Source organism: Austrofundulus limnaeus, unplaced genomic scaffold (genome assembly GCF_001266775.1).
Source record: "Austrofundulus limnaeus strain Quisiro unplaced genomic scaffold, Austrofundulus_limnaeus-1.0 Scaffold12, whole genome shotgun sequence".
Taxonomy (NCBI): domain Eukaryota; kingdom Metazoa; phylum Chordata; class Actinopteri; order Cyprinodontiformes; family Rivulidae; genus Austrofundulus; species Austrofundulus limnaeus.
Window position 1 is genome coordinate 2,763,889 of NW_013952414.1, and position 13,559 is coordinate 2,777,447.

The 13,559-nt window shown below is 42.6% G+C and overlaps 1 protein-coding gene across 2 annotated transcripts in view; it reads right to left on the reverse strand.

Moving 5' to 3' along the window:
• Positions 1 to 13,559, reverse strand: part of arfgef1 (ADP-ribosylation factor guanine nucleotide-exchange factor 1 (brefeldin A-inhibited)) — a 52,887-nt gene that overhangs the window by 6,420 nt on the left and 32,908 nt on the right. For both annotated transcript variants that reach the window (XM_014002295.1, XM_014002296.1), the window contains 20 exons: positions 13,188 to 13,321; positions 10,556 to 10,790; positions 10,339 to 10,438; positions 10,067 to 10,206; positions 9,873 to 9,981; positions 6,637 to 6,838; positions 6,439 to 6,550; positions 5,747 to 5,952; positions 5,566 to 5,650; positions 5,277 to 5,442; positions 5,041 to 5,192; positions 4,841 to 4,969; positions 4,586 to 4,744; positions 4,186 to 4,330; positions 3,982 to 4,072; positions 3,072 to 3,112; positions 2,776 to 2,945; positions 1,553 to 1,704; positions 745 to 917; positions 449 to 609 (listed from right to left, as the gene is read on the reverse strand). In XM_014002295.1, the coding sequence (XP_013857749.1) occupies positions 449 to 609; positions 745 to 917; positions 1,553 to 1,704; positions 2,776 to 2,945; positions 3,072 to 3,112; positions 3,982 to 4,072; positions 4,186 to 4,330; positions 4,586 to 4,744; positions 4,841 to 4,969; positions 5,041 to 5,192; positions 5,277 to 5,442; positions 5,566 to 5,650; positions 5,747 to 5,952; positions 6,439 to 6,550; positions 6,637 to 6,838; positions 9,873 to 9,981; positions 10,067 to 10,206; positions 10,339 to 10,438; positions 10,556 to 10,790; positions 13,188 to 13,321 (2,862 nt within the window). The remainder of the gene's footprint in view (positions 1 to 448; positions 610 to 744; positions 918 to 1,552; positions 1,705 to 2,775; positions 2,946 to 3,071; positions 3,113 to 3,981; positions 4,073 to 4,185; positions 4,331 to 4,585; positions 4,745 to 4,840; positions 4,970 to 5,040; positions 5,193 to 5,276; positions 5,443 to 5,565; positions 5,651 to 5,746; positions 5,953 to 6,438; positions 6,551 to 6,636; positions 6,839 to 9,872; positions 9,982 to 10,066; positions 10,207 to 10,338; positions 10,439 to 10,555; positions 10,791 to 13,187; positions 13,322 to 13,559) is intronic.

Below are 13,559 nucleotides of genomic sequence, written 5' to 3' on the forward strand. Positions count from 1 at the left end.
ACAATAATAATAATAATAACAATAATAATAATAAATCTTATTTACAGGCACCTTTCAAAACTCCCAAAATCACCTAACTGAGGTGAATAATAAAATCACAGTAGAACAGTAAACTCAATAAAAACAATCATTAAAATAGTAGAAATACAATAAACAACAAGCAGTCATGTGAGATAATGGGAGATTTTTAGTTACAGAGATATATTGCTGTAATGTTTATGCYTTTCTAAACAGATGAGTTTTAAGATTTGAAGGTGGTCATTGGAACTGAATTTCTAAAGTCCTGAGGCAGACGGTTCTAAAAACAGGAGGCCGAGGAGCTGAAGGCTCTTGACCCCATGGTCATCAGGTGAGCAGAAGGAACGATAAGTTGGGAAGAAGTGGAGAATCTAAGATGTGAGTGTGAGGAAATACACGGAGGAGTATATAAAAGAGCCCTGAGGCCGACCTGGGGCCTCTCTGAGACGTATTTGGCGCAGTGGCGGATGAGGCGGATGGCTTCCATGCTGGTGTCTGGAAAAGAGGCGTTGCAGGCGAACTCCGACAGACACTTGACGGCGTCCTGGAAGGAGTCRATGGTGGCCGCAAAGTGCTTTTCAAATACATTCGCTGCGAGGCGACAACAGAGGGAGAATAACAAAACAAGCCGTGAGCTCTGGTTCGAACAGCAAATGCCCAAAGTGAAACAGGGAAACGTGGACGTTTTTTTAAGTTTTTTATTTTATTTTATTTTATTTTACTCACTGACGATATGTCCGGTGGTCTGGAAGGCCAGCTCCACGATGCTCTCGTCCTGGTCAGACGCAGCCAGGTGGAAGACCGAGAAGATGTTCTTCCAGCCCGATCGAATGTTCGCTGCCTGGGAGTTAACCATCTGGGCGATGCAGCGCACCACCATGTCCCTGATTGTGGGAGACCTGAAGAAACGAAAGGGTCAGATCAGTTTAAAGGAAGACAACTCATTTCTTCACTGATGTCAGCTCGCTCTAAAAGCTCTCAATAACGTCCCCTTTGACTTGCGCCGGCACGGCTGATTTGTGGCGAAGAGCATTCCTGACTGCTCAGGAGTTATGAATGAGAGAAAAAGCTCTGCCTCCMCTCTCCATCACACACTCAGAAGCCTGAGCGGGTCTAATGGCCCCGCTGAGCTGCAGGCTTTACGAGGCTCCCAGCTGCAGCTCTCAGCCTGCTCAGCCTGTGGGCGTACTCATATTTACACTCCTGCTTCATGTGCACACAGATGGCAACATTAAACAAATAGGGCTGTTTTGCAAAAGGTACTTATTCAAATTCTAACCAATTCAAACCAAACATGAAAAAAAGAGGTTTATTCTGTGAATTCAGTGGAATCATAATACAAAGAGACTGAAATAGGTCAGCTGAAAGGTTGCTGTGCTGCTGGTCTCAGAGTGGAACAAAAAAAAAAACAACCAAAAATCATTCACTGCTAGGAAAAAAAAAGAAAGAAAGAAAGCAAAAAAAAAAAGAGTAAGAGGTTGATGCAGAGCTGCTCTGCAAGTGGTAAAAAAAAAGAATGTATTTATTTCTGTACCGGTTCTTTTTCATGATGTGCTCGAAAGGCCTCAGAAAGTCCTTCTGGAACCTGAAGTTGGCCAGCTCCCCTTTCTCCAAGAACTTCATGGACAGCTGCCTGAGAGAGTCCACGGCGAAAATGGCTACATCTTCATTGGAATTACAACCAACCTAAAAAAATATATAAGTATTTATTTTGTTTAACATTTTCAGCCACATTTCCAGTGACATTTTCTTGGTATCAATTTCTGATTTATAACTGGAAATACAAAAAACAAGAAAATCAATAGTAACAAAAAACAAAAAAACACGACTTAGCACCAAAACATCCAAACATCCAATCCTTCCCACATGATAAATGCAAACTTTAAGGTCACAAACAGATTGGTTTTAGTGAAAAAAAACATTATATCCATAACACCAACAAACAACTATAATAAAATCAAAATGTTTGACCTACAGAAACCAAAATAAGTCCCTGTAGGAGAGTGATGAACATGTATAAAGTTAGGTTTTTGTTTATGTATTAAGAGGCACTTATTTAAAATACCTTTTAGTCCCTGATTGATTAAAAGAAACAAAAAATGTCTGTATAGGTCCTGTCACACTAGACAACTTATAACAATTTATGAAACATTTATGTCTAAAATTGCTAATAAAAGTTGTATATTTGATCAATTTGTTAGAATTACATTATGTACATGCCGAAAAAAAGCTTCCTGTTGATTTTTTCAATTCAAGCTTCAATGCAAACGTCTTTAATATGTTCATAAATTGTCTAGTGGCCTTAAGCAACTATACGGTTTCTTTCAAAAAACAAACAAAAGGTTTATAAAGTCACACAATTTTTATTCTAAATCATCCAATTAAAAAGGTTCAATACAAAGAAATAAGAAAATAAACCTAAATAAAATGTTTTAGTGCATTTTGTTGTTGAGAACCATTTGCAGACATCTGACTCTGAATCTTTTGGCATTCTTGTCTGTAAAATACGATCAAATTATTTTAGATAGTTTGTCATATTTACAACACACCGTGGTCAGTATTTCATTTTGTTTTGTTGTTTCATTTTGAATCATTCTTTTATCTTGACAAAAATATTTTTGCAAAAACAAGAGACCACCAATAGCGTAACCATCTGTTACACCAAGAGGTTTCAACTGTTCTGGTGTGATTTTCATCCAATTTGACTTTTTTTYCCCCCATTTAGCTTCTAAAGACTTAGCATCAATCCACACCCACCTTGTTAAAGTGGTCTCCAATGACCTCCCAGATCCTGGACCACTGCAGCCTGATGCGCCCCATGTTGTAATAAGAGATCTCAACTATCTTCTGCAGGCTGAACATACGTGGATGTGTAGGCGAGGCCAGCTCATCCATGGATACGGCACACAGCCAGCGCACAAAATCCACTGAAAAACGGGCAGAAGATGGTTGTGATGAGCAAAGAACGGTGTTTTGAACAAAATGGAAGCCAGGGTAATCAAAAATACCTAGAATGAAGCTGTCCTTGTTTAGTTTTGATTAGCCACACTCACCTATTGCATTTCCATCTAGTCTGGTGGAACCTGTGAATATCCTAAAGCAGAAAAACACAGATTAAATAAAAGTATTTTTCCTGCTTCAGTTTCAGCTATACTGTCTGCATCGGCTGCAGAGCAGATTTAAGGCAACAGAAATTGAGCTGGAAGTGTAAAAATATGGAAGTTAAACAGCAGGAAGTGATATTCTAGAAAGTATGGGTCTCTAAGTGCATATGGGGAGTTTCTTGGTATGTGGGCAGAGTTTGTCTTAACCATGATTGGCAGAGTTCTTTGGTGTGGGCGGAGTTTGTCCTGACTATGATTGGCAGAGTTCTTTGGTGTGGGTGGAGTTTGTCCTAACTATGATTGTGGAGTTCTTTGGTGTGGGTGGAGTTTGTCCTAACTATGATTGGTGGAGTTCTTTGGTGTGGGTGGAGTTTGTCCTAATTATGATTGGTGGAGTTCTTTGGTGTGGGTGGAGTTTGTCCTGACTATGACTGGCAGTGTTCTTTAGTGTGGGCTGAGTTTGTCCTATCTATGATTGGCGGAGTTCTTTGGTGTGGGCAGAGTTGATCTTAAACACGATTGGTGGAGTATTTTGGTATGGGCGGGGTTTTTCCTAACTATGACTGGCGGAGTTCTTTTGGCGTGGGTGGAGTTTGTCCTAACTGTGATTGGCCAGAGTTCTTTGGAGTGGGTGGAGTTTGTCCTAACTGTGATTGGCGGAGTTCTTTGGTGTGGGCGGAGTTCATCTTTAACATGATTGGCAGAGTACTTTGGTTTGTCCTCCCAGCAGCCCCCCCCGTTTCTTTAAACCCCACCCAAAACCATCATTCGGACCAATCACATCTTTCTCCTCCTACATAAGAAACTCCCACTTTGTGCCTGAAGAGACCCTCTTCTCGATTCAGGGGGACAATGATACCTGTCCACAGCTACCACCACACTCTGAGAGCTCGTCTCTCCAATGGACTCCTGAATGCTCGCGATCTGCTTACGGTCCACCGTTCCTCCAACTGCAGAGGCAAAGACAGAGAAAGTGAGTCCACCTCAAGGAAATTATATTTTGGAAAAAAGGTGTGGTTTTGAACTTTATGGTGCAAGATGCATCTGAGTGTTGACCCCTGACCTAAACCGAGGTACTCGTCGCTGCTCTGCTCCTTCGTGCTCGTGATAAAGCCCTCTCTGCCCCTCACCGTCCCTGAGATGTAGCGCGCCTTCACCCCCGTACCAATCAGCTGAGCCAGCTCCAACTGACTGATGCACTTCAGGATCTGAGAAGCAGAGGCAGGCAAGTTCAAACCGACACATGATGAAAACCAGAATGGACCAGAAACTACAAGAGAAACAGGCTGTGAGAAAACAGAAGCACGTCGGATAAAAGACGACAACACCTAGGATCTGTTGATCCATCTCTCGTCAAATATTTTAGATGTTTTGTCAAAACGTGTTTGTAAAGACAGACAGGAGATAAGACAATAGACAGGAAACAGGAAGTATGAAACTGACTTTAAATAAACGGAGCAGACCTCATGCCAGGAGTTGCCCAGGTAGTTGCCGTCAGTGTGAGCCACAGTGATGAGGGTCTTGATGGTGTCGATGTTCTTCTGCTTCATTTCTGCGATGCCCGAGCTCGCCGTCAGCAGGGTGAACCTCGCCAGAGCCTGCACGTATGCATCCCTCTCCAACTGTTCGGAGACACGAACAACAAAGATCGGATGATCCGGGTCGGACAGCAGACAGAAAAAAAACACGGTGAGACCCTTCAGTTCCGGCTGCAGTACCTGTATGGAGAAGATGCACGCTATCCTGATGGCGCAGCGTATTCCTTCCAGGCACAGCGAGGCCACGTCGGTGTCATCGCAGTCCTGCAGGCCCACGCTGAAAGCAGCCAGGAACGGCGTCCACGCCAGCTGAGGAGGGATTACTCAGTGAGTTTCGTGTTTCTGAGCGCGCATCCAGCAGCGTGCAGCGCTGGCGTTACCTTGAACATTGGCCTGACATGCTCCAGGTGCGTGGCGCTGGTGAAGGGAGCCTGCACGTGGCTGACGGCCTCCATCAGAGCCTTGGCCGTCTTGGCCATCTGCTCCATCTCCACGTTGTACAGCAGTCGCCTCTGCTTCTCGCTGGCTACGCCTGCGCAGCAATTAAAAACAAACAAATCCACCTAAAGCTCTCCAGCAGGGACAACGACGCCCATGTTCCATCTTTGAGACTCACTCTGCTTGTTGGACTTCATGGTCAGTTCTTTTGTCTCCTTCATGGCGATCTTCTTCCCCGCGATCTCATCATAAATGGCCGACAGATACTCCTCGGGCAGGTCTTTGCTGTCATTGATGCCGCGGTTCATCTTGATATATTGCTCTTTAGTCATTTTATTTTTCACCTTTGCGATTAACAACAAGACAAGTCAACAGCTGTCTGTGCAACCCCTGTGATGAATGTTCTACCGATAAATAAGAACAGCTGCTRTCAAAACACTAAAACTGCTTTATTACTGTCAACTTACCTGTGGACTGTGAAGGTCTGTCGTCAACATAATGATGGAGTAGGCAAGAACATATGCAGTGTCAGCGCTGGCAAAGAGYGTTTGCCTGTAAAAGTTAAAAAGGAAGGACAACGAGGGTAAGGAGAAGGGACACAGAGTGTATTTGTTCACTCAGGAAAAATAGATATATATTTAGACTCACCCCTGGTTGCATTCCAAGTATCTCGCTGCGAATTTCTCCATGAGCCGGTCGATCTTCTGCGCCTCGCCGGGGAGCCGGAAGCCCTCCAGGAACATCCTTAGAGCAGAAACGAAATCTTTGCCCTGGAAGTCCATCTGATCCACGTAGGCGTACATCACCTCTTTGTTGAAGCGATCGTTATCTCCGAGAAACTCTCCCACCTGAGTCTGAAAGAGCAGAGGAGCGGCTGGATGGGCGTTCAGTGCTTCGTGGACAAACTGTGAATTATTGTGTGGAGTTTGGCTGAATAACAGGCGGGTACAGAATGGCTTCTGATGGACTGGCTGTGTGTTTGTCTCTTTTTGTTGAGCATCTGTCTAAAATCCTTGGGCATGTGCAGAATATCAATGTTTTCCCAACAAAATCTTATAAATTCTTCTAGTTTTCCACTCTCATGCAACAAAACTGTCTGTGCCATCCTTACATCGACTCTAATCCAAAATCAGCTATTTTTTTCATCGATCTAAAGATTTGTTTGTGGATTTCAATATTTTCTTCACGGTTTTTTCTGTGTTTTGTACGGAAAGTTTTTAAAAGTAAAGCGTTTTTGATATTAACATGGCTGATTGTAAGAGTAATCAGTGATTTATGAGGCACCGGAATCAGTTTAAACAAAAAATAAATAAATAAAAAAATTAAAAAATGGTTGTTACCGAGTCAAGCCTCTCTTCTTGGTGCAAAAAYTGAGCAAGGTCCTCTGGGGTGGTTCCCAGCATGCCTTGCTCTTGAAGGTACTGGATTCCTCTCTTTGGTTTCTTGTTAAACCTGCGTACAAATCACTCAAGCTAGCATCTYGTCATATCTTATATCTTTGTTCATTGGGAAAAAATGATGGATTTTTGTGCGCTCACAGGTCAATCCCCTGTTCGATGATCTCCTTCTGCTGCTTGAGGACTTCGAACTGCTCGGGGTTGTCGGTTCCYGACATCTGGGTGCTGTAGCTGCCGATCCCAGACGAGGCGGTGGAGTCCAAAGAGTTGATGCTCCCATAGCGATTWATGGTCTCTGAGGCCTTGGACTCTGTGCTCTCCTGTTCCGAAGGTTTCTCCTGGCCTGAGAACCAACAAGAAAAGTACAGCTAAGAAAAGACGGTGCACGAATGACAAAAAAACTGAGTGTTGATGTATAAAACCACCATAAAAGGTGAAAATATTAGAGACTGACATAAACATAGCTTGGAGGTTAAAATAAAACAATCAGAATGAAGGGCAGARSTTTAATTTCGAAAATAGAAAAAGCATAAAATATGACCTTGAAGGCTTTCTAATGATAGCAGTGGGCAGGAATGGTAATAATACACACACAGCTACACACATAGAACAAGTTCAATGCAGGAAGAAAAAGGAGGATATTAAAATGGGAGGGTTATCTAAAACACTCCAGGCAGTCAAAAGGGTAAAAAAAGACCTTAAATGTCAAGAGAAATAGTATATTAAGCCGTGAGTGAGGAAGTCAAGAATCTACTGCTGTTACTGGAGCGAGTCCACCTCGTAACCCACGCTGTGTGGAACTGTGGCGTCTGATTACTCATCGGAAACCCTTTAAAACATTCAGGACAGCCTCAACGGTATGTGAGCTGTGCACAGCTGAGTGGAAAAGGTGAAGAAACGCTGATTATCGACAGCAAAATGAACTGGAAGCAGCAGTTTCATGAATTAATAAGGCAAACTAAATGTCGCTACTATTGATGGAAGAGGCGCCGAGGTTCTAATGAGTTAAGGTGAGCCCAGGCATGGTTCTGGTTAGAGCAGGGAGGTTCTATAGAATAGCAGGAGTGAGTCTTGACCACGTGATCGTGTAGTCTACTGTAGACGCTACAATGTGGATTTACCATTACTGTACATATTGGCAACATAGCTAAAAAAAAAAAGGACTGATCATGTAGAAATCATGGAAACTAATATTAACAAAATTATCAATATATTAGAGTGCAAATAAGCTATCTAATGTCCATAAAGGTGTCAGAACCAACAGAAGAGAAACAGGAAAACGTGACTCATTTCAAACTAAGCAGATTTTATCTTATTTACCTCAGACTGCATATGATCCGACCAGAACTGAAGCTAATAATTTAACAATTTAAAATTAAAATAAGCTTATAAAGTTGATGTAATCACTGGTAATAATTGAAMTGGCTAGCAGGTATTAGCTTCTTTAGCTTATTGCTATATAGAGAATAGCACTGTGCTTAATCATTCTACAATTTAGCCTAAATTATTCAATAAAGCTAGTTTTGCCTCTGATTTATGTAATATTTATACAGGGTCAAATAATATTATAAATTTGACAATTTTAAAGTTTTTCTATTAGACAAACTTGACCTGTTGATAAGATAGTTAGTTAGCCAGTATCAATAGACAAGTTTCATGCTAATGTATCAGTATGCAGTGAACATTTTCCAAGTGTCGACTGGTAAATATTTATTATTATTTATGACAGGTAAGAAATAATAAATATATTGTATTACTAGTTGAAGTTATTGACTGAGTTCAGGTTTGGTTTATATTATTGTTATTTATAAATTATGTATTGGGCCGGGGCCTTTAGGACCCAGCCCCTGAATTTTGACACAGCCCATGTTGTCTCAGATGCTAACAGTGGAYGGGATAGGCGGGGCTCACTCTAGTGTTATTCTACTCTATGGGTTATAGTTCAACATTGTAAGAGTGTAACACAAACCCACAAACATGAGTTGTCTATTGCACCACAAGAACAAAACTAACTAAAGGCACAGTAGGCTTAAAAATGAGCACGTTCCACACATTTGCAAACAATTTCTACCAAAACACTCCATACCGCCCTGGGATTTATTACCTGCTCGTGCTTTGAAGTCATTTAGAGAAAGGAGAAAATGGAAACAAGTAAATAATGAAGACATGGATCCAATACATTAGAGTTCAATAAACGAATGCGCTACTTGGATTTAATGTTTACCAGCATACTTTAGCAAACTCCACTGTTTTAAAGAGAATCCCCGACAGGCTGCGGGGTAAATTTAAGATTCTAATTTCACATACGAGCTGCTGCCTGGATACTAATGAGCTGTTATGAGTTTTGGCAGAATCGTGTCCTCGACAGCCAAAAGAGCTGCCTCTGCTGGGTAACTCTGACAGCTTAGCCTGAGGCTGGCCTGTGGATTGTTCCAGGGGCTTATGGGATATCCTTCCAGTCCTTTCACAAAGTTGCACTTCATCCCAGTTTGAGCTCCTCCTTCAGCTCACAGAAATCCTGCGCTGTGCATAAGACCCGGGGGCTGGTCTCGCACAAAGGATGTGCTCCACATGTCACAGATTGGTGTTTCATCACTGCTCAGTGTAAGGTGTCACTTTTTTAAGGGGGGTGGGGTCTGAACCTCCTGGATTAGCCTTTATGCACTCAAGCATTACTTCACTGCTTCCTCTGGCTGGAACTGAGCCGAAGAAATGCTTTTTTTCCCCCTACTCGGAGCTGCAGCTTCCTCAATAAACTGTCAATCCTAAATGACTGCCACCGTGCTGATGGGTATGAGCTTTATCACAAACAGCAGTTAATCTCAGAGAGAAACCAAGACTGAGACAGTTTACAAGAAAGTCTGTTTTTATCTTCATTATTCATCAACTACTAATGAAAAGCCAAAGCGTTAAATGTGAACAATTACAGCATTTATCATCTTAGTCTGAGGAGTAAAATTTATCCAAACCACATATGACAAAGAAAAACCCATAAACTGCGCACAGTGACAGTGACCAGCTGTATCCAAACTTTCTTCAAATCTGCTCCAGGAATTAATTCGTTCGCCCACCAATCCATCCTTTTCCCAGAAGAAAACATCTAATCTCTTATTGGTCGCTGTAGCTGCAGAGCAGCAGGTCTCCTCCAGCCTCCCGGGAGGATCCGAAACAGCCCCAGCTCTGAGTTCTGGATCAGCATCTGGACTCTGCCCAGCTGGCAGAACATGTCAGCCGGGCACCACTCTGCAGATAAAACACTTTTTTTTTTTGCTGATTATCCAAAGTCCATGGCCACTCAGTGTGTGAAGGTAACATCTGCGATGAGTGTAGATTTTTATTTTGTAACAGTTTGTGTTCACGGTTCCACGCTGACTCACCGAGGCTGGTCTGGGAGTTCGGGTTGACGTACTGGTCTTTGCTCCACTCCACCATACACTTCAGGATGGACACCAAACATTCGAGGCCTTTCTTTCTCAAAGTCAACTCCTGTAAGGAAATGATTGGAGGATTTCTGGTACAAACAACCGGACAACATGAAGCGTTGCTGATGGGAAACTTAAACACAACTCACCTGTTGAGGCGTCGTGCCGAGCTCGTGGCCTCCTCGGCCCTGTGCAATTTTCGAGAGGTCATTGACCAAGCGTTCAAAAATGTTAGCAGCATTCAAGTCACAATCGTAGTTCACGTAGATGTCCACCACGCTCTGGGCATCTGAAAGAGACAGAGAAAGACGAGTCCTTTTACTGAATCAGACACGTAGAAGCAAATGACCACATTTCTTGAAAGCGTTTTGAAAAACCTCGCATGCAAAGTCGCAACAACTTCTAAAATCAGAGCAACAACCTGCGCAGATCCTGGTGAGGGTCTGTATGACCATCCACTTGTGGTCGTAGGAGCTTGTCGACGTTTCAAGAATATACAGGAAAATCTCTTTGAAGAACACCTGCAGGAAGAAATCATGTGATGATGCAAACAAGAATAAACATTTATATATATATATATAAACTACTGCAGCCATGTTTTTACCCTTCCAGCGGCTGAAGCAAAGGACTCATCTCACCTCGATTTGCATCTTCAGGTGCGTCTTGAAGTGGGAGAGCAGCGTGAGGAAGATGGAGAGCGACAGCTCGAAGACCTCGGGCACGGAGGAGACGCCGTTCTTGGACAGAGCCACGCACAGGTACTGCTTGATGGCGTTGATGAACATCTCGTTGGTTTTGAAGATGGGGCCGGCGTTCTGCAGGATCGACAGCAAGAGCTGAAGGGACAGAACCTTCGATCGCAGCTCGTGGGACCTGAGGCAGGCAGACGCGTACGTGTTGGTATGCTTTGTGTAAAATCAGAAGAAGCGGCTCTGCTGAGAGTCGAAATGTTGGCAACTACGAACAAAAGAAGTTTCATTCACGATCATGAGTGCAGCTGTACCTATGATACAAACAATCGTTGCTTTGAGCAGGTTAAGTCACAAAGTGTGWGGCTGAGTGAAGCGGAGTCTCTGCAGCAGAGAGTTAAAACTCTGCAGCAGTTTTCAAAGCAAAGCCCAGGCAACTTTAATCAAAGTGCCTCTGCTGCACAGCCGCAGCTTGTCTGGGCTGTTTGTCTGCAGCAGAGGGGCAGAAAAAACTAAATCAGATGTTCAGAAAGATTATATGTTCAGCTACTTTATATGCAGAGTTTAGCTTTGCAGTAACTTTGTTTGCTCTTGATATCTGAGAAGACTCAGTATGACTTAAGAGGCACAGAAATAATGAAACTTTATGATCACTGTGATATGCATTCCTTCAAGAACTAGGCCTTAATATTTACTTGATGTTTCTGCTTTTACTTGATGCTGTTCTGTGTCTGTGTGTGTGTGTGTGTGTGTGTGTGTGTGTGACAGAGTGATACATCAGGCAGAACAGCCTTGTTAGGAGAGCAAAAGGTTTCTGTCTGACACAGACATTGCTGGTGTAATTGACGTGGCCTTCAGGAACAAAACACACACACACACATGAACGCACACACGTTTGTCTTGCAGTCCTTGTGAGGACTTCCATCGACTTCCATTCATTTACTGGTCATTTCTACAGCCTAACCCTAAACCTAATTCAAACCTTAGCCCTAAAGCAAACCCCTGATACACAAATGGGGTGGTCCCTTGTGAGGACATCGCCAAATGTCCTTACAAGGATACTAGACTGTCAAAATACGTTTTCACAAAGATAGACACACAGGAACACACACAAACACATCCTTGTACTTCCATCAATGAGGACTTTGTATTGACTTCCATTTATTTTTCTAACTGCATTTATGCCTATTCCTCCAGACTCCAACAAGCTCTACAYTTCAMTCATTCACAYACACATTCACACACTGATGGGGGTAAGCTACAATGTAGCCACAGCTGTCCTRGGGCATASTGACGGAGGTGGGGCTGCCATGCACCGGCGCCAATGGACCTCTGACCACCATCAGTAGGGAAGGCGGGTGAAGTGTCTTGCACAACAACTGAGACAGCTGGAATGGGGGATTGAACCAGCAACCCACGGGTTACAGGACGACTCCCCTAACTACTCTGCCACAGCCACCCATAACCCTATCCATTGCTGGTCTATTCCTGACCCTAACCTTAAACAAAACTTAATTCACATCATACCTCTAAACCTAGATAGATGGAAGACATTTGTTTTTCTATCCTCATGGGGACTTTGCATTGACTTCCATATATTTACCAGTCATTTCTATAGCCTAACCCTGACCCTTTACCCTAAACCTAACCTTACAGGTACATACCTGACCCTGAATCTAGCCTGAACTCAATTCACACCTTATTTCTAAACCGAACCCCTGACCCACCAATGGTATTTCCCCCAATGGGGACCAGGTTTTTGTCCCCATAAGGACAACTGGGTCCTCACCAGGCTGTGTGTACCAGGAAAATCATCAAAAATAGTTCCCACCGGGTAGCAAAAACATGTACACACACCTCAGGAATTTCAAACAATGATTTTGAAAGCATTTTAACAGTCTGGATTGCATTTCTCAGACAAACTGACAAAAAAAAAGTAGACTAGTACAATTTGGAGAAACATCTCAAAAGTCACGGTGCAGAACTGGGTTTTACACAGAAACAACAGGCAATAAATCCAGTTTCACAGAAGGCGCAGCCATCAGTACGAGCTGGTGAAACAGATTTCCTCTGAGCAAAGCGAGGAAATGACAAAAGCAGCCGTTCTACATTTGTACTGCCTTTTTTATTTAAAGGAGGAAGGGTTAAAAAAAAGTTTGTGCATCTCATAAAATAAGGAAATGATTCAGACAATGAGTGATGCCTCGTTGTTTCCTACATCACAAAACATGAAAAATAAAGCTACAATCGTTAAAAACRATCCTCATTTTAAACCCTAATTCAGATCTCAGATGAGCGGATGTTTTAAATGGAATTTCCAAGGTAAGTTAAAAACTATGAAGACAAAGCTCTTTAAAAATTAAATAAAAACAAGGAAGCATCKCAGATAAAATTAGGTTTGTTAAGGGTCTATCTAACACACTTTCTAAGCAGCAACTTCAGCTGTAAAAATATGTACAATTAAATAGAAAATATTCTGATTTAAAAAACTTTCTTCTCTCTTTGTTTTGAGTCCAATCAAAGTCTTTAATGCGGCTAGCCTCTTTAAAAAAAGTTTCTGCCTCAACAACAGGCATCTTACTTGGGATCGGGCGGTCCGTCTGAAAGCGGCTTCATCGACAGCTTGCAGAGCGAGCGAAAGACGAGGAAAGCATCTTTCTGCAGGATGTGGGAGAATTTAGCTCCTGGCGGCTGTCCTGGTGTCGCTCCTGATTCCTGAGGAGAAACAAAAAACGAGAGCGAGTTAAAGGGATCCGTGATTAGTTGTAACGTTAGACTTTTTGATAAACATATATTTTAACTGTAAACTAAAGACTGTTTTTATCATTTTTAAACTAAAAGTTTAAAAATATATTTTAACACAGATGGGGCCATTTGATTTACATGCAAAGCCTTCTGGGTAAATGATGACGTTGATAGGTTCTCGGTGCGAGGCTGCTAGCGAGCTATATCC